Source organism: Mya arenaria, chromosome 4, assembly GCF_026914265.1.
Source record: "Mya arenaria isolate MELC-2E11 chromosome 4, ASM2691426v1".
NCBI classification, from domain to species: Eukaryota; Metazoa; Mollusca; class Bivalvia; order Myida; family Myidae; genus Mya; species Mya arenaria.
The window spans coordinates 25,297,253-25,324,192 of NC_069125.1; the positions used below are offsets into that span (position 1 = coordinate 25,297,253).

Consider the following 26,940-nt stretch of genomic DNA (forward strand, 5'->3'; position numbering starts at 1 on the left):
TATCATGCATACATTTAAATTTTAAATCCTGTTATGGTTTATTTACAGCGGATTTGTGTTTTATTCTCGAGCGTGTGAAAACTTGCCTAGATGCAGAAGGAAAATTGATTTGAAATTGCCATAAAAAACTCTCTCAAGTTTAAAATTACTGAAGTAAACATGTTAAATATTGAAGATCAATTTTTGAAAGTAAATGGTGACAGGACAGCTTATCACTCAAAAAATTGATTAGAATTTCTCAATAGACAGATATCAAATTAAAGTAACTGAACGTCTAATTTTTACAAAAATTTGAAATCCCAACGACTTTTATGACAAACTTAATTTTAGATATGTCCAGAAATTTTAAAAAATGAAAGTGTGTGTGTTCTTTATGGTAATAACTAGTAAAGCTGGAACAAAAACAACTTTTTTAAGAGTTGAATGATTAAAGATTACCTACATTCCTATGGGCATTATTCAGCATTTGTTTCCTGCCGAAATGGTGGCACCAAACCCACGACTTGGTAAATTTCACCACAAATTAATAAAATACATGGCACCTAGCTAGCATTTTCTCGACAAAAGCTGACAGTGAGTGACCGCAGGCCTAAATTTTCAGCTCGGAACTGGGCGATCTATTGTTTCCTTATTAGATTACATGCCAATCAACGTTGCATCTAAGAAAGAGCAGGATTGTTGTCACATAACTTGCTCGTTCCTTGCTGAGCAGTGAAAGTATCTCCGAGGGAATCAATAAACCATGACAAGAATTTGAGGATATTGAGAAGGACAAGTTTTTGCTTCCTGCACTGTGACATGTACAACGGGAGCCACTTAATATATGTTTGAGCTATGCTACGTTCCTCTTTAAATGAATGAAATTTGCTGTTAAAATAGGGTTATAAAGTTTCAATTCAGTCGAACCCTGTTGCTTTTACTCCCAGGGACCGGCAAAAATACCTCGAGCCTCAGAAAAATTGAGCCAAGTGGTATTGTTTACCCTCAGTATTAAGATATTGGTCCTTTACTGATGATCTAGTTTGAGCAAACGAGGAATTTGAGTCAACGGGGTGTGACTGTATAAGCTTGAAGACTTGCATCTTTATCTTATAACTGTAACAAAATGTTTACATCTTAGGCTTTAATAATGACTTACATTAAAAGCTTATGACTGAAATCTACCAATGGCTTACTTCATGAGTTGACTTACCTTTCCGAACGTTGAGAAGTACTTTTTCACGTCTTCGACCGTTGTCTGTGCGGACAACCCACCAACAAATATCTTTTTGGTTTTCGTGACCATCTGGAAAAAGAAATCATGTGTTTATTAACTTATGTATTATCTGACATGGAACAGAATTATATAATAGTAAAGTTTGAGTTGAACCCAATATCATCAAAATGTGAATTTGATTCATAAAAAGAAAGAAAAATATGCTGAAATGCCTCAGGATCATTCTTGGAGTATGGCAAGATGTTTAATTAATAATATATTATATTTAATTGAAACTCGTGCCAACATTTCGTATTTTCTCTAAATGCGCTTCATTACTTCCGGGCATCATCATTTTGAGTAAAACATTTGAAATTTCACGTTTCCTAAATGTTGTATAACAATGCTTGTCATGCATGTAATTATCAATGAAGTTAAATTTAGTCAGGGTTAAACTCGTTCTAAATCAGGCTCACAGTGTAAACCATTTGCATTTTAATTACAGTGTTTATAGTTACTGAAGTCAAGGAAAAGCTTGATCTTTCATTTAACGTAAAAAATGTTAATAAATCAAAAGAAAAATTGACATTGAAACCAAGGTGAAATAGACAAAATATTGTTATTAAAATATACAAATGGGAATGCACTGAGAAATCTACCCTTAACTTTCCAATTTTTAAAAGATTCTAAAAATTATCAAAATGTTAAGATTAAATGGGCTTAAATATTTTTTCAAGAGTCATACCCATTGAGATAAATGCTGAAGAGTTTTGATGATGGAAACAAGATAGAGCCATCGCTATTCCTTAACTTCTGGACAACATTAAGGGCCAAACTCTGACGAACTTCGGAATTTTAACTCCAAACAAGACTCTTGAGTTGTAAGTGATGAAACGTTGATTCGATCAAAAACGAAAAAATGGTAGCTCAAAAAAAAATTGTGAGAAACACAACGGACCGAGGTCTGTTAATTTATTTTGTAGCAGCACTTGACTCCTCACCAAATCCTGTAAACAAATCGTACAAAGTTAAAATTATTTCCAAATGTTTGGTAATCTATAACCAATATGTGGGGAAAAAACGCCTTTAAATATATTACTAATGGCTTTTGAGATATTTTGTAGATAAAAAGCGAAAGTTGATTGTTCTCCATTTAAGGTATTCAAGATCAATTATTGTATATTGTATTTGAATTTGTAACGCGCTTGTAGTATTTAATTGTCAATTAATTTACAATTACCGATCTATTACTTCTTTGAAGGTGTCAAAGACCAAAATCAAACACCGAAAATCTAAAACCGTTCTCTATTGACATATCTATTGTTTGTACAAATTACAAATGACCTTGAACTATACTGATAGTATCATCGCCCTAAAAAAAGGTTCAATCACAATTTTTTTTCCAAACCATTCACTACACTATGAAAACCAAGTTTAGACGTCAAGCTTATCAATATTAAAGAACAAAATCAGTGCTTAATGCGTCCAATCAATTTGTCAAGGAAAACTGTCCGCATTTTCACTGTTAGGGCGAAAATGATCATCAACTCATAAATTGGCTCGATCAGGTTACAGTATTGAGTTTGAATATGCGCTATAAATGTTTTCACACATAAACCTGAAATTATGCGAAAATCAACAAGTTGCTGTTCATTTTCAATATTTTAATATTTGCTCAACAGAGCAATTTTCCTTATAAAAATGATGAATTGCTGTCAAAATCATTTACTATGCTCCTACGTCAACACATTTCAATCGCTTTCATTATCATATATGATCATCAAGCATTTGAATAACCATATGTTTAGGTAGTAAACGTAATCAGATGTTTGATTTCAATATAAAACAATTAACTCCCAGCAACATCTGTGGATGCTGCTTTTAAAGAACGCAAAACTAAAACAAAAACGGAAGACAAAACAAATCCAGCAGTAAACGCAGCAGCCAACAGCTGTTGCAAGAAAACAAAAACATACAGAACAAAACATCTCTTGTGAAAACCTGCCTTACCGGTTGATCAATCTAAGAACTGTAAAAAAGGGCAAAATGGCGTAAAATCAATTGGTTTATTACAAATGAGATGGCCGTAAGATGGGTTTCCGCATGTAAACCGCATGTTAACCGTTTGTAATCAATGAATAATGAACTCTGTACAAGTAATAATGATCTTATATCAAACCCCACCTAACATCCTGAACAAATAGATGTGGAGCCATATTGTTAAGGCAACTCTTTAAGAATTACTTCCCTTTAATTGACTTAAGCCAGTTTGAAAAAATAAAGGTGTGTGAAATGTTTCAAAGGAATTAACTTTAAGAATTACTTCCCTTTAGTTGACCTCAGTTTTAAAAAAATAAGCTGTGTGAAATTTTGCAAGGGAATTAACCCTTGCTTATTATCTATCTTGTACTTGAAATTTAAGATTTTAATTAAATTATTCCAGACCATTAAGTAATCCATGAAAATTCCATACCGATTACGCTGTGATATAATCATAAAGACATTACATTTGTGGGTGTAAAGTTCTTAAATAACTAATGCAACGTTGTTTTATCGAGTTGCTACATTTAATACTTGAAAAAGCTAACAGATAAATACAAACTTGGCTGAAATGACACTAAAAATACAGGAATTCTAAAAGGATTCTATTCAGCGGATTGAACGGATGACAATTTTGCAGGCATATGTTGTCATATCAAATTCAGCGTTCTATTTACAGATCAACATTTGATTTGTTCAGACCAAGACCCTATTAATTACAAACAATCAATCATCCTTATTCAATTTACACAAACATTTTTTTTTAACATTTAAAACATAGGCAAAAGATTTTTATGGCCCATCTGCAAGGAAGTGCAATTGGCTGAGGATTTTATGGCAGACAAGACTGTAAGATATAGATTATTTTCCCTCTAAACAAATATTTTCATTCAATTAATTTATTAGTCTTTCCTCAGTTTTAAAGTTACCTGTAGAAATTTCAATCTCCTTGCAAGATTGCAGGGCTCCTTTTCTTCAAAGAGAAACCACATGATCGTCAGTAACCCCTAGTGAATGCCTAAATCATAGTATTATTTTCCCATAAAGATTTGTGTCTTAATATGAGGCTTCAAGTATCCAGGAGTAAAATGGGGTATTTTTGGTAGGAAGGACTGGGTGCAATGAGCTTAAAGGGCTCCATCCTATAACCCTGAAAATCTGAGAAAAAACCTTGATGGCATATCCAGTTACTGTATAATTCTTCAGCTCAATCCATATTACATTAATGCTTTCCTAATAATGACAATATATAGCCTTCAAATTAATATTGCTCAACCTAAGATGTCAATGTAATCTAGTCTTATATCAATATCACTTGGCAATTTCAAAGTTTGAGCTAGATTTCAGTCCACCATTTTAAAAGGTACCATAACTACAACATTACCATAGAAAGTTTATGTCAAAGGCGACCCCAATTGTTAAATAATGTATGACTGTTTGCCTCTAAAAACTCGCTAATGATTACAGATAATTTGTCAAAAGCAACCGGTCCAGTTTTCATACCCTGTAAAGTAACATGTCGAAACACAATGGACAATCTACGTAGCACAAAAGCATGTTTACTTTTCTGTTTAGACTTCAGATATGAAACGGTGGGAAGAAAGTTACAAAGGCGGCATTCATTTTGACACAAAAATTCAACAAATTAGAAACTAGAACCAGTATCAATAATTATCTATTCAGACCAGAACATTTGTCAAACAAAATCCGCAATTTCAAAGTAAAAGACTGTTTGCTTTAGAACAAAGGTGGTTTTGACTCCAAGAAGACGTTCTGAATACACCTGTTTTGAACTATCAAGTTCACAACAAAGCTAAATTATTCTTTAAAGAGTTTTGAAAATTATTATTATACACTGAAGAAATAGAATTTAAATTGAATTCATGAGAATTTTTTATTTCAGCAAGACTATCTTCTCTAGAACTCTGCATGCAGAGCCTTATGGTCTGAGTCTATAAAGCTTTACTATATTGTAAGAGAAAGAAAAGGCAATACCCGAATGATTTGGTAAAAGTTGAGAACTTATACGAATATAAAACTGTTTACTAGGCCTAAGAAAAAAATTCATTTGGTTCGGGTTGACTGACCCTACCTACAATTTTTATAAGTGTGTGTTTTAATTTGTTGTTCAAAACCTTTAAAGCTTTATACAGAGTATTACTTTGACACTTCATCAATGATGACTATTACATACTTATATAAAGCTTTAAAAAAGCCTATAACCAACACAACCAGTATTTGAATAAGATGTAACCCTAACCAAACCATTTTATTTTTTTGGCCCTAGAATAACGCAACATTCTTGAAATTTGACCTAGCCAAATTTCTTTCAATATCTGCAAAAAAGATGGCTTCCCAGGTTATTTCTTCTAATCACATAATGGAATAAACAGACTTCAGGGTTCATGTATTTCATATGGAAACCTCATTTTTTGCAACAAGAGAATACCCGAGACCACAACACCATTTTGTATATACTATCCCCATGGATGTTATAATGCTCTTCCAAACAAGTAAAGCCATCCCTTTCTTCTGTTGCAATACTTTTCTTCTTTATCTACGTTGCTCTAAATGTTGGAAGAAAGCGAAGATGTTTTGTCGGCTTCTTTGTTTAATGTCACTTGGAACGTTTTCACTTTCACTCATTGTAAAGGACTTCTCTGTATCTTTGATAGCTCGTTTATTTCTTTGCAATATACATCTGGCTGCAATCCTCTGCATCTGTATTTACAAACTGCATAAACTCATGAACTTTATGTTGCTCCACATCAGGACAGTCAGGTGCCAAAGAATCCTTACAATCTTGGAAGAAATTGCAAAGGATAGGTAGTGATAAGCTAGCTGTAATTTTTTTATCAGATTTTCATGAAATTTTATCTTATCTCTTAGGCAGAATATCTGATAAACGGCTAAATTGGCTTCCAATCCTGATCATCAAGGAGGAAAAACCTAGTGTCTAAAAAACACACCAAAGTACAGTGCAATATATTCTTAATGGTAATAAAAACAAACCCTTGAATCTACCGCAAATGAGCTCTTATCAGAAAATCAACAACAGTTTCCTTATAATGCTCAGTACTTCCAAAGCACTTCTCAGCATCAGTTAATATTTGATCGACTTTAATATAAGGAAATGAGCGTTCAAGGAAAAGATAAAATCATCGATAACAACATTGTTGCCTGCCAAGACACAGTAGCGATTTGTTGACTTCTGGTGATTTCCTTCTACCACCAGTGTACCCTTTTGTATGTCAAACATTCTTTAAATTCCGATTTTATATATTAGGGCATCAAAAGTGTTAACTCAGACTGCTGTTTTGTTTCAACGTATATGAATTCATAAAAAAAAAACACAACGTATATTTCATTATGTATTTGATCAGACGCTAGAAATTTAAAAAGATCATCTGCTTTTTAATATTCATTCTTCTGAAAGAGCCTTCTTCCTGGAATGTCATTATTAGTTTGAAATTACTAAGAAATGGTATGGTCATTACTGGAAGCTTCTCTGAGATGAGAAATGAGTCCAATTACACATCTATGCTGATCAATAGTTTTCATTGATAATGAAGACAAGGTCAAACATTGCTTGGAACTTCAGAAGGACATAACAGGTGATTCATTAGCAGGTGCTACAATTACGAACATTCCTTAGAAATAAAATGAATTCCTAGAATCAAAACATCAACATAGTAACGAGTTCTCTCATCTATGATACGAAACAAGGCAATCGATCGAAGAAGTTAGATATTCACTTAAATAAAAACAAACCTCAGATATTTCATTCAAACACACATTATTCATGTAAAAGATGCTAAGAAACAAGGAACCTAGCAGTATTAGAAGTCAAGAAAAGAAAAAAAATTGGGGGTCAGGTTCATTAAGTTATTTACATATTATCATCTGTTGTTTATGGTGTGTAGTCATAAAAATTATCCTCCAAAGCAGTTGCAATAACTCTGACAGCTGCTAAGCAGAAAGCGTTAGGCTACAATTAACAAACAACCAGTCTTGGAATCCTGCGAATTTCAGAAGCCTTGAAAGTAATTTTTCCTTTAGCATAGAAAACTGTTGTGAATCTGACAGCAAGGAGCACAGAGTGCAGACAGTTAAATGAAATTAAGATAAGGTTTGCTGTTACAAATTTACAAGTTTCCCATAAAAATGACACTCCAGAATTCTTTGAGTCTATAAACTGTTCATTGCTGTTGTTGTTTTCTTCTTTTAGAGCGATCCTCATAACCTATTCAAGGAAATCATTGGAAAACCATTTCATGACAGTGTAAACATGATAAAGGCTGATCAAGAAAAGTTGCAATTAAAATAACGAGGGCTGAAATCGAAAATGTTCTTATTACACCTTGAATATAGAAGAACTCAGAACCTTTTAGCTTGCTGTCCTAATAATTAAACTATAAGGATTATCTAAGGATCGAAAGTGCAACCTATACTAATGAAAGCATATATCTTGTTTATGCCAATGCAGTGACAGAAGATGCATTTAGTGATAATGAACTGCACTTAGTAACACCTTCTAAGATTGTTGTTTGTATTGAAATATTTATTGATATGATCGAGTACTAAATGACAGAGAAATATATACTAATTACTACAGCTGTCAAGCATACCGAGTACAAACAAAGAAAGAATAAAATAGCTAAGCTTAAAGACAAGACACAGCCAACAAGGACATTATGAAGAGAACCAGCAAGAAGGAAGGAAGCACAAGACAACACTAAAAACATAGCAGAACAGAACTAAGCAACTTCTCAATGATAATAAGGATATGTATGCATAGTTGAAATGTACAAGTAACATCCAATCTAAGGCAAAACTCATCAGCACATGGACAATGAAACAGAAGCAGCAGATGAAAGCGGACAACTTTTGGATAACCATACAAGGTGAAACCAGTTGCCAGGTGTTCAATCTCAGGCTTACACACAGTATCTAAGACAAGACCAATCCTGCAGAGCAGCAAACAATGCCTCTGAAACAGAAGCAACCGGAAAAGACAACTGAATTTTTTGGACAACCATAAAAAGTGAAACTGCAGTTGTCAGGTGTTCAATCTCAGGCTAACACACAGAAGCTAAGACAAGACCCAGCACACAAAGTAACAATCTACCGAAATGAAAAGCAACCTGACAGGACAACTGGCAGTCTTTTTAGAACCATACATGGTGAAAGCAGTTGCCAGGTAATCATTATAAGCAGGCAGACACAATAAGAAGCAGAAGCACAGTAGCTAAGAACATAGCCCAACAATGACACTATCTTGTAAGACAAGCCACAGAAGGCTATCAGCCTAATGGCTTATCAGCCAGCCTTCAACTAGGACATGCACCAGCTGTCTGGTATGTCTCTGAAGATTTATGTCCCCTTGATTATAAGCAATGAGATAGAATGGCAGAAGTGATACATCCATTTTCGTTTTTAGGTATTTTCAGTGATTTGTGTTGTTCTGCATTTCATCTCAAACTGTGTAAAAGATCGCGCAATTTCCAGCACCAGTCCTGGCAAAGCACTCCAAAGTTATCCAGGCATTCTTGACTAATTTTCTGTTTCAGTTGTTTTTCATGAAAACTCATTAATTCTGTCCAGAATTGTTTCCTGCTCAACTAATACTGTATTAAAAAGTTATTTATAATTTCAAAGGATGCATTGCAACAGTACTAATGATACAAAACAAATCATACGGCCAGAATTTCGATAACTCATGCTTTAAACTTGTAATTTATGGCCAGAATTTCGATAACTCATGCTTTAAACTTGTAATTTATCTTCCAACAATAATATAAATTTTTAATAAATGAAGGGCTTCTGAATTTATAATGTGGTTGTCAATCGACTAAATGCGGGATCTAAAATATCTCATTTCAATTACTTTAGTTAAGTAAGTACATAATGTGACAATACCTGACACACCATCAATCATTTTATAGCAGTGGGTTTTTTTCTCACAGTTTAGGGAATGGGGCTGGGACCTCTCTAACTGGGAAAGATGCGTCATTTAAACTAAAAAACTCAGATTTTTCAAGACAAAGAAATCATGTGCAACATTCATCTGTTATATCTTGGAGCCATCTATATCCAACAGGTGATGCTAAAATAACAACTCCGGGCTTATATATTGACAGTACAAGTGTACTGGTTTCCCCAAATTGAAAGCACCATGGTGCTTAGATAGGATATCGTAAGGGATATGTTCCCTCAATTTCACGCAAGAACCCTATATCAAGTATTATAATTACGGTACATTTATGATAGTTACCTACACTCCCACAAAAATCTGGAATCGGAAACACCGAGGCAAAAACATGGAGGTTTCATTAATCATACATTGGAGATGGAATATTATTACATTCACAGATACTTCCAGCAGACTACCAGAGATTAATGGAATTCTCGATGCTGCCATCTTTTCCCCCACTATCAAAACAATAAATCTGCATTTTAGAATCAGCAGCTTTTCTGAGGTGATTGTGTTATAACCATGCCTTAAAACTGATTTAAAAGAAGATTTTAATCAATACAAACATGTTTGTTCTTTAAGTTCAACTTACTTGTTTAATAAAAATGTTCCACTCAGTAAAACTTTAAGCACATTATATTCGAGAAATATGAAAATTATCTCTTAACATGTATCAATTTAATAGACAGTTGTTTTTGTTTCTAAAAATAACAAAACAAAACCATACCTTTGTTGTCGTTATGGTCTCTGTTGAATAAGGAGATGAAAAACTCATATTTGGAGACGGATACATTTTTTTTTCAATATTTCTTGTAAAAAAATCCTAACAATAAAAATCTAAAACCTGAATTCTCTACACATTGAAACCGTTTGAATCCGTCTGTGTATAAGAACTGACTACAAGACAGGAAAAATGTCTCTCTTATAATGAAATACCAAAAAGAATCATATATAATCTTTGTTAATTAGCGAAGAATTTAGTAAAAGCAATGCCATTATTGCATTGTCTCTTATGTGTCAAAAAACAAAGAAAACAATGCAAAAAAAGAATTTTCTCTCATAACAAGGATAATTTTCGGTGAATCACCCAGCTATCTCAAGTCTACACTATACCGCCAATTACTTTCCAAAACTTAACAAACATATAATTATACCACTTTAGACTAATTTCAAACCATCTTTGACCTTGCACAACAATGGCAGTTTGCGGGCATTCCGCAATTTTGACAGTACATCAGGCAAACAGCTATTATTTTTCAACTAATTCAGTGAGCTCCATGTATACTTTTTCCCATAGGCACATTGGGTAAATCGGTTTTCTACTTTTAAAAAGTAAAATTTATAAATGGTGTAATTTGTCATAGATGGATGGGCATTTAAATTAAAGAATGAAATTGTTTTGTTTATTCTGCCATTTTCCCCTGTTATAAAATAATTATAAGTATCATTAAGATTTAATATAAACATCTATGTTGTTGATAAAAGATTATTATCATTAAATTATCAATAATAAGATAACATAAAAATATTACGTAATTAACGCCTTAAATTGTTTCATAGGTGACAATTTTAAAAAAGGTGATAAATATTTCTTAAAGGTAAATTTTAAGAACTTGCATCAAACAGACTGAAGAATTATGTGTAAGACATTGTCTCGGTACTTTAAACAACATTGAATGGCCAATCACTTAAACTTAAAGAAACACTTAAAATAACGACACCTAATATGCTATTGTGTTGTGGAAATATTTTGTGAAGTGTAAAAATAAGCCTTTTAAAAAAACATGTAATAGCATTAGCACAATTTGACTACTTCATAACCAGCCCTTGTAGGAAAAGGTCAGTTTTTGAAAGAATTTATGATAAAAATACGGAGCTATTATGAAGGTAATATAAAGAATTTTTATATCAAAGGCACCGGGTTTACTTCAGAAGTAAACAAAAATTCCCTAGTGTAAATAATAAAGTTCAAAGTCATACAAAATCGACAATGAATTCTAAAGACCTACTATGGTGGAAGCTTGAGTAAATATTGGACGTATATGACTTAGATATACCACAATGCTTCATATATTTGAACACGATTTCTACCATATTTACTGTCGGCAAAAACAAACAAACATTGACAAACTTTCTCAAATCAATTTGGCCCATTGCCATGGAAACACGTTATAACAAGCTCTTAAAATTAAATAATCGAGTCACTTTTTGAACAAGTTAGCTCCTACTAGACTGAGCATCAACCGTAAACTACCCAAATACGTTGAATTTAAGCATTTGGTATCTGAATCCTTTCATGTTCAAATGTATATGACCGTATCAGCGAGCTTATAGAAATTGTGTTGCAAATCTGTAATATGAGAAAATGAAAAATAAAAAATGCAAAGAACTACATGTTAATATTATTATGTTAACATTATCATAAAACTATCAATTGCCCCCATACCCTTTTGTCATAACCAAAAGCCCCCACCCCACCTGATTTTCCGAATTTTTCCTCCAAGGTTTTCAAAATAAAAAGGTTAATTATATTCATTTTTTTGCCCAGGAAGAAGTCATATTAAACTGGGGAGGGCATAGAAAGCGATCAAAATATATGAGCACATCAGTTATAATTTAAAGTGGATTTGTAAAGCCTGGTCTAGCCCATTCGGAAGTTGGAGTCTTTACCAGCATATCCAATTGTCTGAAAACACTTGCAGCTCACACCAGTAGCTGCATGCATAAGGTCAAAGTAGTGGAACCAGTCTTTCGGTAAAGGACCCACATATTACAGTTGGATTATTTAGTCTGAGAACAATAATGGATCTCCCAAGTCTGGGCGAAAAAGAAATTCCCAACGGACCTCCAAATCAGTGTGAAAAGATTTCCTTAAAAAACCTACTGGTCCTCCAAATAGCAAAGATATTTTATTGCCCTTACATGTCTATCAGATTAAATTCTATGTGCCCTCAATAGTTCCTTAACATCTCCTGAAAGTCTCTGAGATAGAAATCAATACCCCATTTTCTTGTTCCAAAATTGAAGGCAGCTGAAAATCAAATTTAGAAAGACACTGCACCATCGTTAATCGTATTTTGTGAAGTATTGTTCCAATTTTTACGCAGAAAAAACATCCCAATGATGGGACTTTATCACACACTTAAGGAATTGCTTTGGCTGTTGAGATGAAAATTTAAGCCTGATAAATTCGTAAATTTGAAAGAGAGATTTAACATCCATTTCCAATTTCTTTGGGTTCAAATCAGGATGAAGACTCTTTCCATACAGTTATTTTATCAGATCATGAGGAGATAAAAAAAATAAAAATATATGTTGTCACTCTAGTGCAACAACTCAATAACTGCATATAGAAATAAAGGCAGTTAGTGAGTTCTTGCATTAGGCAACAAAGGAAAAATTCATCCAAAAAAGTTTATTTAATTCCATTGCCAATTTACAAAGACAAATATAATATTTGATGAACAAAAACATTATCCAACTTACATAATTACATCATCTAATTTTTATTATACTGACTCATCAATGCATTGTTAAGGATGGAGTCAATTGTCATCGCGTGCAGTATAAACCCACATCATGTCAATTTCCAGTACAGGTTAATACGAAAATAAACATCATCTGTTTTATATACATTGTGACCGAAATGAAATGACAGGTATACCCTAAAAAATGAAGTGTATAACATCCTTAAAACAACATTCATATCATAACTGAACTAAGAAAAGTCATTAACATCATTCTATATTGTATACTTCTTTTCATAAACCTGTTTTTGTGTTTAATCAAACAACTGTTTATTTATATATCTATTCATCATCTAAATGTCAAAAAACCCTAGCAGTACATTTAACAAAGTTGTCGAAGTCTCCACTGCGTGAAAAATTGTCAAACAAGATTCAAACGTACTATAATCTATCAAATAATGGGGCATCTGATTTCACTTGGTTCGATGTTAAGCCGGTTTCAGACTGACCCCAAACATAGGCACATGTCAACGAAATTGATCTCTCCGAAATCCATACTCTATAATTAAACGTGTCCACTTAAGCTGTGTATACAAGACATCCGTTGTTTTCCCGCTATCTTCCAAACTCTGGAGGAATTTCTGCCTTTGGTCACACAATTCACGAGATAACGTGATTGCCCAAACTGAGCCAAAAGCCTTAAAGCCTAAAAACTAGCAAACACTGCGCTCACGAGATTCAGGCCATGACTGGTTATAGGAAAATTGATAAAATGATATTTAATTTAGCTGTGCAAACCCATAAGATTTAATTAATCTTGACAAATGGGATTCTAACATACGAACACAAAGCGGAAAGTATGCTGGCTCTATTCATGTTAGTCTCGATTCTATAAACGTCACATCTTGTTACGAACCTAGCTTCCACGAAGACAAAAATCAATTCCGCATTAGATGAGTTTTCGGGGGTGAAAAACAAGAGACGATATTGAAAAGCAGTCATGTCCGGAATAAAAATCCAGTGTCTCTTCCCGGAGAGTACCGTCTTCAGAAAAATATAGACGTGCGTAGCAATAAAATTGTATAACGAACAGTGGCCTCACAGCCATTTCATATCCCCTGAGGCACCTGCATTTTCTGACGTTGACTTTTGTTTAGAATCACTCAGATCTGTAGGAACTGAATTCCCTCTGCCTGGAATAGGTCACCTGAGGTATCTTAACAATTCTCATACAACTGCAAAGTATTGTCAAGAATCTTGAATTATATCTTATTCGAGATCTTATAATGCAATACAGATGTATATCACTTGTACTTTGTATATGTTGTTGGATCTGTTTTATCCTCTGAGCCCTTGCTATGCATAAGGCCATTGAATATGTGTTCATGATTTTTTAATTGCATAAAGGATCGACCATATACATGTGTTTCTAGAAAAACCATGATAACTAGCTGCTCATAATTATTCTCCTTTTTTACATGAGAATGTTATGCATTGACACCGCAGGTATGAATAAACTCAAATACAGACCTCAGTCCAACATTTTTATTTGAGTCAATAAAATTAAAAGGGGCAGATGAAATGAAATTGGGGATGAAAATCTAGCAATTAATTTAAAGTCACCTTAGAAACATGAAATTGGGATTAAGCATCAGACATCAAATTTCTGCAAAAATTATCTTTTAAAGGCAGGAGCAATTAAAAGCTTTTTTTACATAACAACATCATACATTTTAGTTAAAGATTGCCATGTACGATACAGCACGTTCCCCAAGGAAATGCAGAAACGTATACCCCATATGATGCATTAGCATCTATAAGCATTCATCACATGGAAAGTCCCATGAACATTCATCATTTCTTAGTTCACATGATGCTTCGGAAAGAACCATTTCTATTTTAGGATATAATTTACATGTAATACAATTATTTTGCTTAAGTTTAAGGAAAACTATGGCATGTTGATGTAGTGATGGTGGTTTTCTACTTTTTGACACAATGTACTTGTTTCATTCTTTTTCAAAAGTATTTTAACCTCATTATTTTAAACATGAAACTTTTCATGAAAGAGAATATATAAGTTTACAAAAAGGAAAAATGTTTTACGGCCTTGACATCAGAACCTTGACATTTGTGTCCAAAGGATTAAAAATGGCATGTTGACTAAAAGAACAATATTACATGTGGATGAAACTTTTTACTAATAGTGTTTTCCATCTAAATTTTAGATGTCTATTCAAAAAGCATTTAAAATAATCCCACTACACAAATATTATTTACTGCTGAACTAATCTGTTTGCAAAGGGTCACTCAGGACAATAGGAGGTTACAGAACACTAAGTTAAGCAGAAACAAAAACAAACTTAATGAATGGTAACTTTCATAAAGGGAACATTACAACATAAAAACTCTATTTGTTCTCAATGGAAACTCTCACACATACATGTATGTTTACAGCCAACATTATGCAATATTTTCATAATTGCTCAAATTTTTACTCTTGTTAAGCTTAAAATTCCTTTCAATATTTGGTCATTAAGAGTTTGGAGGTATTATAGACATTTACAAATGATTATGTCAAAAAGATGAATTCTCTGAACTTCAAAATAAACCGATTGTTAACATTTGCAATGTATAATGTATAAGATCTGAAACTTAAAAAAACTTCTGTCCAAGAATTAAAAAAATTTAAGAGATAAATAAATAAAATATTTTTTGGTAAAACCTCAATATCATCATAAATCTTTAACATCACAATAGAAAAACTTAACTGTGACGCATCGTGTATCCAATTTGTTTGGTGAGAAAATAGATGGTCTACACTCATTTTCGCTTGATTAAATAAGAAATCATGAATATAACGACTTAGACTTAAGAAATATAAACATTAAACTGTTGACACAGTCATGTACATTTTGGCTGAGCTGATGTTTTTTGTCAAAGGATGAAAAGCATAAGAAATATTCAATGTAAAAACGTGTGCACTGATTCATTCGACTTCTTTTGAAGTTCACCTTACCGTAAAGTTGAGTATACATTAATTTATGTATAAATATACAATTTTACCATCATCGTTGTCTGTTATTATGCAATAAGGGTTGTAATGTCTATATCCAATTCTATTAATTAGCCATAAACAAGTCTTAAGGCTTTTGTGTAGTGATCTTAAAGACCTGTACCTAAGGCATTTCAGCATAAAATCTTTGTACAAGGCGAATGCCAGTATTATAATATCATCATTACCATATTATTATACAGTTCATATAAACATTGATAAACACAGATGTTAAACATCAAAAATCGTACATGTAAATGTTTCACCTTAAAGGTTTCAATAAAAGATATGATTTTGTGATAAAATATCTAAACATATAGAAAATAATACGGAAGAAACACTTACCTTTGGCTGTGCTTTCCTGGGAAACGCAACTTTGGGGTCCACCTGAGGATAAACGTAGTACAAGTTTTCCATTATGCTTCGATAATTTTATGAAACTGAGCACAAAATTCAATAAAATTCAATTAAACCCTAACTCTGAACTCGCCAAACAAGAAAATGCAAACAATTTGTCCGTTCAGAAAAGCTGCCTGTTCAAACAAAATAAATCCAGTAACTTGAACGAAAAACTTTCACCACGTCAAAACTAGTCCTAATTAGTGATAGAATACCGTATAGCGCAGTAAGAAATCTATCACTTATAGCAATGTACAATACAAGATTTACAGGTCTCAAAACGATGGGTCAGCTGCATAAAATATTTGCACTCCAGTGATTACTTATTCCTTTATGACATTAGCTGTCACTCTGATTGCAAACGGCCTTATGAAAAAACTTGAGAAACAAGTTTTCGAGTTTGAATCATGAACTGGTATGGACAGGGAGAGCTTTTATGCTAAATACCTCGCAAATATTAGCACGCCATTGACTGACACATTTTTAGAAAGCAGCCTCTATATTTTAGTTTGTAGATGGAAGCTTGAATGGTGACGAGAACAAAAGATTGTGCCGCCCTCTTTTCGTATTCGCTAACCCTAGAAGTCAGCAAACATCGGTAAATACAAAATCGAACTTCACCCTTTGTGATGTAACTGTTATTTCATATTATTGAATAAATAAGTAAACATGAGGTGTTTGAGAAAACTTTAGCCCCCCTTCCTGTGCGTATTTGAAAACTGGAAAGTTAATAATGGACAAACTCCTTTCATCCGCATTGGTTCAATGGATATTTCGAGACTATTGCACAGGTGTAAAAATTGTGTGTACTTTTACCCATAATCAATTACAATAAACAAACTTCACCAAACAAAAACCTAACAAACAGTTAGAATAAGTAATTTACAACAGCAAATACATTGCTTGTTTGACCTTCTTCCCAACTAATAAACTAGGGTGTTCATATTTGGATAGAAAGGGGCAATAAACATTGAAAACTGTCAAAAACCACTGGAAACCAGCATGAAATTCTGCAATGAAAAGTCTAATATTTGACAGTTATGTGCTAAAAACTCGTGCTTCATATACATAACTGAAGTTAGAGGTCAGTTATTGATAATCAAGGACAGAATAGAGATCGTCTTATCATGACCATAAACATCGTAAAAATGTCGAGGGTACACAATCACCTATCACATTCGACATGTGCATATTTACATATTTACATTGGTTGGTATTATTACTGGGGTTTAAAGTACTATGGGTCATAAAAACAGGGTTAGGACCTATTTAGACCAAAAAATAGGAAGTGAGTGACTATTCCTGTGAAATAAAATATCAACAACCCACTTTCCCACAAAATACAAACAAACATCTTTAAACCATCTGGACAATGAAACACTAGAATTTTCTACATGTCCAGATTTCCTTAAAGTTACATACTCCTGGCATGAAATTGTTTGCATTTTCTTGGAAGTAGAAATGTGAATAGTCTGAAATATATCATTATGCTGTTACAATCAGACATCAAAATCAAATAAAACATTGTTATATGCAATTACTCAGTCTAACAATCTTCCTGAAATTTACCATAATGAATCATAACCCAATAAAACCAGTCTATTTCTAGTTTAAGCAGAACAATTATAATCAGTGACTGCAATTGTATTTCATTTTAAATTACATATTTTACAGTTCATGCTGTACCATAAATTCCATGGTACAGATTTATGACTGGAACCTTGCAACTTTCAGGAAGATGTGTCAACCTTATTACCAAATTTGATGATAATATTTTAATTTCTTGTACAGTTTAGTTAATACAATGTACTAAATGATATAAGATCAATTCAAAGGCAATATATAAGAAGATTTTTATGATCTATTGGCTTCCTCAGTAGAAACAAGAACTGGTGTTTAATCAGAGAGGCCGAGAAAACGAATCTCTAATGGGGTTCAAACCCCCAAACCCTATAACACTAGAGGCAGACACCTATACCACTAGAAAGCGTCGCCATACTGCACAGCTAATAAAGATTAGTTGATTTGAATATATACCTGTTTCCCATCCAATATATGAGGTCCGTTTTCTAAACATTTGTCTACACTAACAGGATCTTTGTAGGTTACAAAACCAAACCCCCTGAAAATAAACAAAAGTAACATATGCATACACTGGGGCATTCAATTTTACATATGCATTCACAGGGCATTCAATTTTACATATGCATACACAGGGTATTCAATTTTACATATGCATTCAAAGGGCATTCAATTTAACACTCTTTAAATACAAACTTTCTGAATAGGCATCTTTGTTAAATGATAAGTACTGACTAAACGGAAAAAATCCAGTTATTTTTGTCTGAGGATTTCTCTTGCGCAAACAGTGCATCAATACATTTTAAAAAAAGTTCGAAATGTGTGTCACTGGCTAAATGAATTAATTTAAACTCCAAAGCACGCCTATAAAAATCTATGATCACCTTTGCCAAAACAAATATTTGTAAGTAAGGTATTCTTTCATATATATTGTATATACAAAGAATGGCAAAACAACTCTATTGAATCTCCTTTCTACCAAGGAATTCAAAAATTATTTACATTCTTTGATATCATTTATGTAAGGACTATTATGGCCCATTCTTTTACAATTACCATACTTGGTTTAAAAGACCAAGAAAATTCTCTGAAGTATACTTTCAACCAAGTTCCGTGTCATACGTTCATTTTTAGAATATCCTTCATGATCTTATTCAATATTCATGACATTATGCTGCGAGTGACCAAAATTGGCCAATCCTGATGACTGTATGTTCATAACAATAGTAAGATTTTCTTGAACAAGTCTGAATATATAAACATGTAACAAAACCGAAAAAAGTTTAACATGCCCGTGGTACGTTCGGGCTTGTGCTATTTCTGATCACCGATTATGAACAATTTAAGGATATGTCCAAATACCAGGTCATGGTTACATGTAGCTTCTAAAATACATATGTAACCATTGCAAAATTTCAATATAAAGTACTAAATGCCAGCAGGACTTGTGAACCATACCATTTAAGTAAAAAAAGATAGCCACACTTTTAAGAATGGATATCAGCAGCAATTGATGCTTTTAAAGATGGATGTTGGCAGCAATCGATACTTTTCAGGATGGATATCGGCAGCAATCGATGATTTTCAGGATAGATATCGGCAGCAACTGGATGTATATCGGCAGGAATCAATAATTTTCAGGATGGATATTGGCAGTAATCAATAATTTTCAGGATAGATATCGGCAGCAATCGATGATTTTCAGGATAGATATCGGCAGCAACTGGATGTATATCGGCAGGAATCAATAATTTTCAGGATGGATATTGGCAGTAATTGGTACTTTTCTGGGTGGATATTGGGAGCTATTGCTACTATAAAGGATGGATATCAGCAGTAATTAATAAAGTACAGCTTCAAAAACATAAAAAAGGACTATTGAAAGATTTGCAATGAAACCCACAGAAAGCCTGGAATAAGAGAGAAAGGGGTGTGGGAGTTTCAAGGGGGTGGGAAAGTCTGACTTGACTTCTTTCTGCATTTTATATGAAAAATTGTGTTATTATTCTCTCAGCTTTAAAACCTTCAAAAATTGTTTAAATTTTTACAATTTTTACTTAGTTCCATCTTGTTATTATTACAAGAAATTTTAGATTATTAGAGTAAAAACGGTACTTTTCAAACAGCTGACTTGTCAATCATAAAGGTATTTAAATTTATGACATTAAAGAAGCCTGCTTCAATAAGGCCTACAATTCAATCATGCCAATTAAAATCATCAATAAAGACATGAATTTCTATAACATTATTTGGTGCTAAAATTGAATGCTTTCAAAGCAATCTGTCATGAAATGTTTAATGTACGCAATCATTTATTATACACGTTTTTCTACCCTCAATATTTTTATCTTATCATCGCTATTTACACGCTTTTAATTAGAATGGACATTGTTTGTTCAACGTATTAAGAGTGAAATTTACCGTTTCGTTCGAGATCGACTGTGTACATTTCCTAATGATAAGATCAATTTTCAGCTTTGAAATCAGAAGAGGAAGGGGCATTACTCTTCAATGTTGCTTGGCAAAGGTTAATTTAAAACAAGGACATGATCGAAAGTATTACTACAAAGTAAGTGGGCTTTAATACATTAAAAGCTAGTCGTTTGATAAATAATTGAAAAACGTCATAGTCGATATCGCCCAACAAATGCATTCTTGTGCGTTAGTTTGTGAATGCAAAAATTCACATCAATCTGCACTTAATTCTCAACAGCTAAAAAACACTGATAAAAACAACCATTTAACAATGTATATACAATGTGCCTTGTTCTTTGGTATGTCCCCCCCCCCATTATGGCTTAAAGCTGCACGCTCACAATTGAAAGTTTTTACCCTTTAATTTTTTGGTCTCGGATTCAGCCCATGGTGGCATCAGTGCCTTAAATTCCATCATATAAGACAACTCACAATATAACAGATCTCAATTGTTCAGTAAACTGCCTAAGTGCAGCTTTATGAAACATTTTGAACTTACATTGTTAAATAATTTTTTTTTATTTATTTCTGCAATGAGAAAATCAGATGCTACTTGTTGTAACATGCTCAAGAGTTAAAGATGTTGCATGTTTTTATTTATTGTTTTTGTTGCTGTTGTTGTTGTTTTCATAATTTTTATGTTATATTAAACAGGGTTCATCTTGAGACATTCCTGGAATATCTGATAGGCTCAAAATAACTGCTGCAAAATGTCTAATGAACTTATAGTATGTGTCAGAGAAGCATGGAACTTGCAAGTAAAAAGCATTAGTGTCTGGCCAGATCGGGAGTAACAAAACATTTCAACCAGAGAACAATCTGTATGAAAGGCCTTGGAAAACTAATACATGACTCTCATAAAAGAAACTTGTTAACATGAATGTAACATTCAACATACATACTGAGCATGATGATACATTTGTACAGTGGAAGCTATTTCCATGATTGCTGTGATGAACAATTGGCCTTAGTTAAACCTAAAGCGCAGTTTGAGGGTTGTTCCAAAGACTGATGTTATTCCTGTATATTTAGGGCATTCTGTCTGTATATTCAGAGCGTTTATGTATATTTAGGGCGTTACTTCTGTATATTTAGGGCGTTACTTCTGTATATTTAGGGCGTTACTTATGTATATTCAGGGCATTCCTTCTGCATATTTAAGGCATTCCTTCTGTATATTTAGAGCATTCCTTTTGAATATTTAGGGTGTTCCTTCTGTATATTTATAGGACGTTAACATTACCACCATATTGCATGCAAACCCCAGACATACATGTACATGTATGGCAAGAAGCAAAACATATTCTTATCATAGAAAATCAAGTCACTTATGCCAAAGAATATGATTTGTTTAAAAGTGTTTTTCGAATATGTTCAAACCTAGGAATACTAGCTCAAGGATACCCTAACCCGACCTTCCCCCCTCCCAAAAAGTGTTTGTTGCGATATTCAGTCCAAACTATGTGAATTGATCCTGGGCCCATCAAAAAAGATATCATATAATAATACCAACAATTGAAAGAATTATGCTGAATATTTATAATTTCGTAATAAAACAAGAGTAATATGTTTCAATTTCATATAAAAACCAACTGAATGTATATTGCCTTTTTCTGTCATGATACAGAGGTATTTTACCTCTTAAAAGCATAACAATGTACTTTTGTTCGGATTCTCATGAAATAAACATGGGTGGTTCAACGGAAGGCCTGACACGAAAGGACAAAAATTAATGGCAACATTTTAAAAGTTTGTGAGATTTGAGTGAATAATCATGATCCAATTATCAGATCTGTTTTCATACCCAAAAAAATATCAGATAAAGGAAAGCAAAAGCATTAAAGATTTGCCAAGGACTCCAAAGGTATGGTTTGCCAGATAAGATTACCCATGAAACACAAAGTAAGGTAGGCTTTTTGCTAGTGATGACGGAATGTTCAAGTGCTAGTGTTATAGCTTACTCACTAAGCAAACATCGTCTCCACTTGAAATTAAAGTCTTTTCTTCAATTCTTTAATTTGGAGCGATCTGCCATGCTTTGGTAAAAACACCTTGCACCTTGATTTCACTTGCAGGCAAAATGCTATAAATCAGAGGTGACAATTCCTCATTGTAAGAAAATATCAAGATTTTGCAAAAAAAATTATTTTCTTATTGATATGCACTCGAGACATACATTAAACAATTTTTGATAAGTGATTGATGAAATCTGTTCAAGTGACATTCGTGATGGTACGCCCTTGTTTAAGTCTTTACTTCAGTCAGCAGTGCACTTGCACATAAATAGAGAAATGCACAATTTTACATTGCAGCAAAGTTTCATGAAATTGAATAAAAACTCGTAGAAGTTATAACTGACGAATGTAAACCGCCAGGTACATGAACATAAAACTGGTGCCACGCAGCACTTAATCATCAATGTTAACTGTGTGTTACAAACGCTGTTTCTGCAATTACTTTTTTCTTGCATAATCTTAAGAAATTAATTAAGCGCCTTAAATGACCTTGACACTTCAACAAATTTCGCACAAAATATATATATATACAGGGGACTGACTCATCATACCCGCTAATAAAATCGTACAAAATCTGTAACTGAATACCCAACATTTTCGTCTTAAACCCCAAGTAAATCAGTCTCGACTCCAATTAAAGGCACAATAGTACCAAGCAGACCAGCATTAATGGCCATCGAACCGATACAGTGCAACTCACAGGGGCTTATTTAAATTTCTTGTTTCGTGACCGGTGAGCCAAATCCTACAAACAAACATCAAAGTATCGGTGACGACTGTAAATATGCCTAGTTCATTTATTATGGATGTTTTCTCATGACTTCATCAAGCCGATTTTGATCGTGATCATGGCTAGCATGCAAAGTGCCTGACAATCGTTGATTTTTATAACAGTGAGCTTTTGTCTTTACACGATCAGAAAAACAAATTATAAGGACAGGCTTTACATCTAACAATATCAGTAATGACAATTTACATTACAGTATCGATTTGTGAAAACTGATATTCATCATTAGATATTTCTTCATCATTTTAAGGTGAAAGACTAAAATACCTTGTGTTGTTTTTTACTTCATTTCAAAGTGAGAATAGTAATATATTTCTTTGCAACTGGAAATTGGGGAACCTCATCATCATTAAAACAAACAAACAAACAAACGCACAATCGTTTGGAGGTAATTTTATACTGTCTGAAATAGTATTTTACTTTAGTGCTTGTTCTGAGCACATAAATTTACTGCTCCATCATAGTAATTTAGCGCCAGCAAAAATTTGAGAGGTCGGGGAAAATGCCAAGCTTTGCACGTATGATAATCATACTCAAAATCCTTGGCATTCATGAAACAAACCACAGGAAAACTGACAGTACTTTAAACAGATTTCATTTCTGGCACAATCTTCCAGGAAAACAACTGACTTCCTAGACAAGCAATTTCACATAAAACCTTTTTATAGGAGCCTATATTATTATTCCCCTTAATCATGGTTACAGCATCTATAGTCGCAAATATCAACTGTTTTTATATAAAAAGCTTGTGAAAACAGACTTACATTATTTACATACAAATTTGACAGATTTTTGATGTTATCAGCATTTTTTGGTGGCCCTGCTACACTTATTGATCACAAAATTACATACCAGAAAAGCAAAGGCAAGAAAGTCAGGGGAAAATTGTAGGATTTTATCAGTTCATGGCTAGGAGATTGGACACTTTTTTGAGAGGAAATTCCCCGAGGGCAACACTTGCTTTTACACTGCAGCTAATCAATGCCTTTCACAGCAATGTGTAAACTGGGCTTTATAATGTTACTCTGGCCATGTCCTACACTGCCTTTTCAGCCTTTCATTCTGGTCAGATAAAATAGTCATTGAGGGGATATTTATTGGGGTATGAAGGCTATCATTAATGTGGTTTTATGACACAGGACTTGGGCATACAACCGAGACATTAAATGGATTGATTTTAGCTTGTTGTTGAGTTAGAGCTCTGGAGTTTGAAAACAGAAATTTTATGGGGAATAAATTCATAATCATTAGCATATTATTTTATTGCCATAAATTTTTTTTTGTTCATAAGTTAGTTTGGCATTGACATTATATCCTACCAATTCGAAATGATGTTAATAGTTAACTATGCTATTTCATGCATGTTAAACATTTAAATTGACTATATTTTTTCTATACAATTAACATTGCTAGTATCTACTTCATCTGATTTATCTATTTCATCTAGTCTATGATGCTATTTCTACAACTTACGTGACCCTCAAATATACTCTTATATCCATAATAGTAAAAATACACAATTCCTCATTTTTGTGCATTTTCCCATAATTTTGCAAAATAATAACCACACAATATTATGAGCATTTTAACACACACCTTGAGCGCTTTGTAGTAGGATCCTTCATAACCATAGCTTCTTTAATTTCACCATAGTCTCCAAAATGCTCCTTTAGCTTTTCTGAAAAATAGAAGAAAAAAAAACATTTTATAAACATTTACCGATGGCAAAAGTTATTAACCGCTTACAAATAGTAACATATAGCACTGTACGGCAAAAGAAAATCAACGATAACAAGCGAACAATCCGAATACTCTCGCGGCGTTTTCTCTAATTAACGCATGTAAACAATACATGTATACCGGGCAATTATCGCGTAAGGCAGGTGCAAATCAAAGTAACACTTTACCTGCAGTCGTCTGCCAGCTTAAGCCTCCTATAAACATCTTCCTGCAACGGTAATATAAAATATACATGAAAACAAAGAGCCATTTTGAACCGAAAATCAGTGACCTAAATGTCAAAGTCGGCACGATCAAAGTATCTTCAATTTAACCTATGAGTAGTACTAATTTCGTTGACAATTAAACGCGACTTACCCTGGATCGTTGGGAATTTCCTCCGTTCCGTTCGTAGGTGAGTTTGGTCCATTAGACTCCATCTTCATAATGTTAAGAATCTACACTAAACCTAACAACTACACAGCACAAATGAAAATCTAAACACACGTGGGTAAGACTACTAGAAATTAACCATCTATTTCTGTTTTCGTGGGTGGGCACTTGGCGCGTCCCGCTTAGGCGCGAACGTAGTATGATTGACAGCACTTTCCTCGCTCCGATTGGTCAGAGTTAAAGTTACTAAGCAACCGATAACGGTATCCTCTGACGTCATTCGGAGAACATAAACATATCTAACGATATCTTATGTATAAATTAGCATACGAATATCACGCCTCTTTTCTTACATACGTAAACAAAGTGTACTGAAGCCCCGCCTTCTCAGAAGAAGTAGTAAAAATAGCAACATTGTTGAATAGAAGAGTCTAATAGCTCTTTTGTATTTCTAAATAGTAATATAAACACTGGCTTCTTATTGATCTATTAAAGCAACACGGCTGAGAACGGATAAATTTAATTTATATGTTTATAATGACATTTCCATTCAGTCTTTAACATTTTTCTTCGAGTATTATTGTAGTTTAATTCCCATACAAGTTATCATTTTCTGAACTTTTGTTGCAACCAGTATGCAAGAAAACTCCTCAAAAATTATTTCACCCCGATTTATAAGTTGAAACAGAAAATTCAACCGAATAATATTTCACAACTAAACACATTTTTATGTGGGTTAACTTTATCAAAGGGGAACAACTCCAATTCAATCGCAAACCATTGCATTATTAATAATCTTTTTAAGACCAATTATCTTATCTTATCCAACACTTTCGAACACCAAATCGGGTTATTTGGTCTGTCAAAAGCTGGGGAATTCATTTTCACGAATAAAATGTGCTTAAACATAAATTCAATTTCCAAAATGGTGAAATGCATAAAACACTAAAAAACTATTCTATTATACTATCCGATTTTATAATATTTGATAATGCATATAACGAACTATTACGTTTTGCTTCGCGCTTTCTTAAAATCGTGTAATACACAATCACCTAGTTATAGTCAGAATATACAGAATTCAAGCCATTAAAAGATCTTCCAAATTTAAATTTCAGCAATGTTAGTATAATTCTATGAAAGGAATCTATTCATAATTAATCGCATGGTATACTTATGTTTTGTACTACACAATTGGCGGTGTTGTTCCTGCTGCTGTTGCTGCTGCTGCTGCTAACGCTGACATGTTTCTGGCATGTCTGATGGTTTCTAAGACTATTAACGGGTTCAATCTTGAGGCGAGTCATAAAATATAAAGTTATTTAAAATAACACTAAAAATGAAATGATTTGTCAAGTCAAATCTTGTTTAATCTTTAAAAGCATTTTTCCGTTAGCTCTACTCATTCGGTAGCGATGCTCTCCGGTGCATGAAGGAATTAAGGGAATTTAATTACATTTTGTCCATTCAAAAGGACGCAACCCGCTAAGAACATGGGCGAACTCAGCAATAAAACTTTTATCTCATATTTTATTTGTAGGTTTTTAGCTTATTCAAAGAATAATGGTCCTTTTATCCGCCCCGGGGTGGCACTGGTGCTTGTTTTATTTCCTGAACTTTAGCGTCTGAATGGCCTTTTCTCATTTTGTATAGTTTTGTATTTTTCTTATATGCTTGAGCTGATGTTTTGAGTAAAGCTCCTTTTCAAGTTTTTCAAATCATAGATTGAAATTTCATTTATTGAATTTGATGAATAAGATTACTGACTATTCGTGACAACACGTGCGTATAGTAATCGTCTCTTTCATAAAAATCATAATCTAATTTTGATGTCATATAT

The 26,940-nt window shown here is 33.2% G+C and overlaps 1 protein-coding gene across 1 annotated transcript; it reads right to left on the bottom strand.

The window, feature by feature from the left end:
• Positions 1–659: 659 nt before the first annotated feature.
• LOC128230715 (RNA-binding protein Musashi homolog Rbp6-like) lies at positions 660–25,242 on the bottom strand. Its single transcript, XM_052943161.1, has 7 exons — positions 25,086–25,242; positions 24,896–24,936; positions 24,585–24,666; positions 18,168–18,252; positions 16,077–16,118; positions 1,193–1,285; positions 660–791 (listed from the first exon to the last, which is right to left on the bottom strand). The coding sequence occupies exons 1-7, from the start codon at positions 25,151–25,153 to the stop codon at positions 660–662; spliced, it is 543 nt and encodes a 180-aa protein (XP_052799121.1). The 5' UTR covers positions 25,154–25,242.
• Between the last annotated feature and the right edge of the window lie 1,698 nt (positions 25,243–26,940).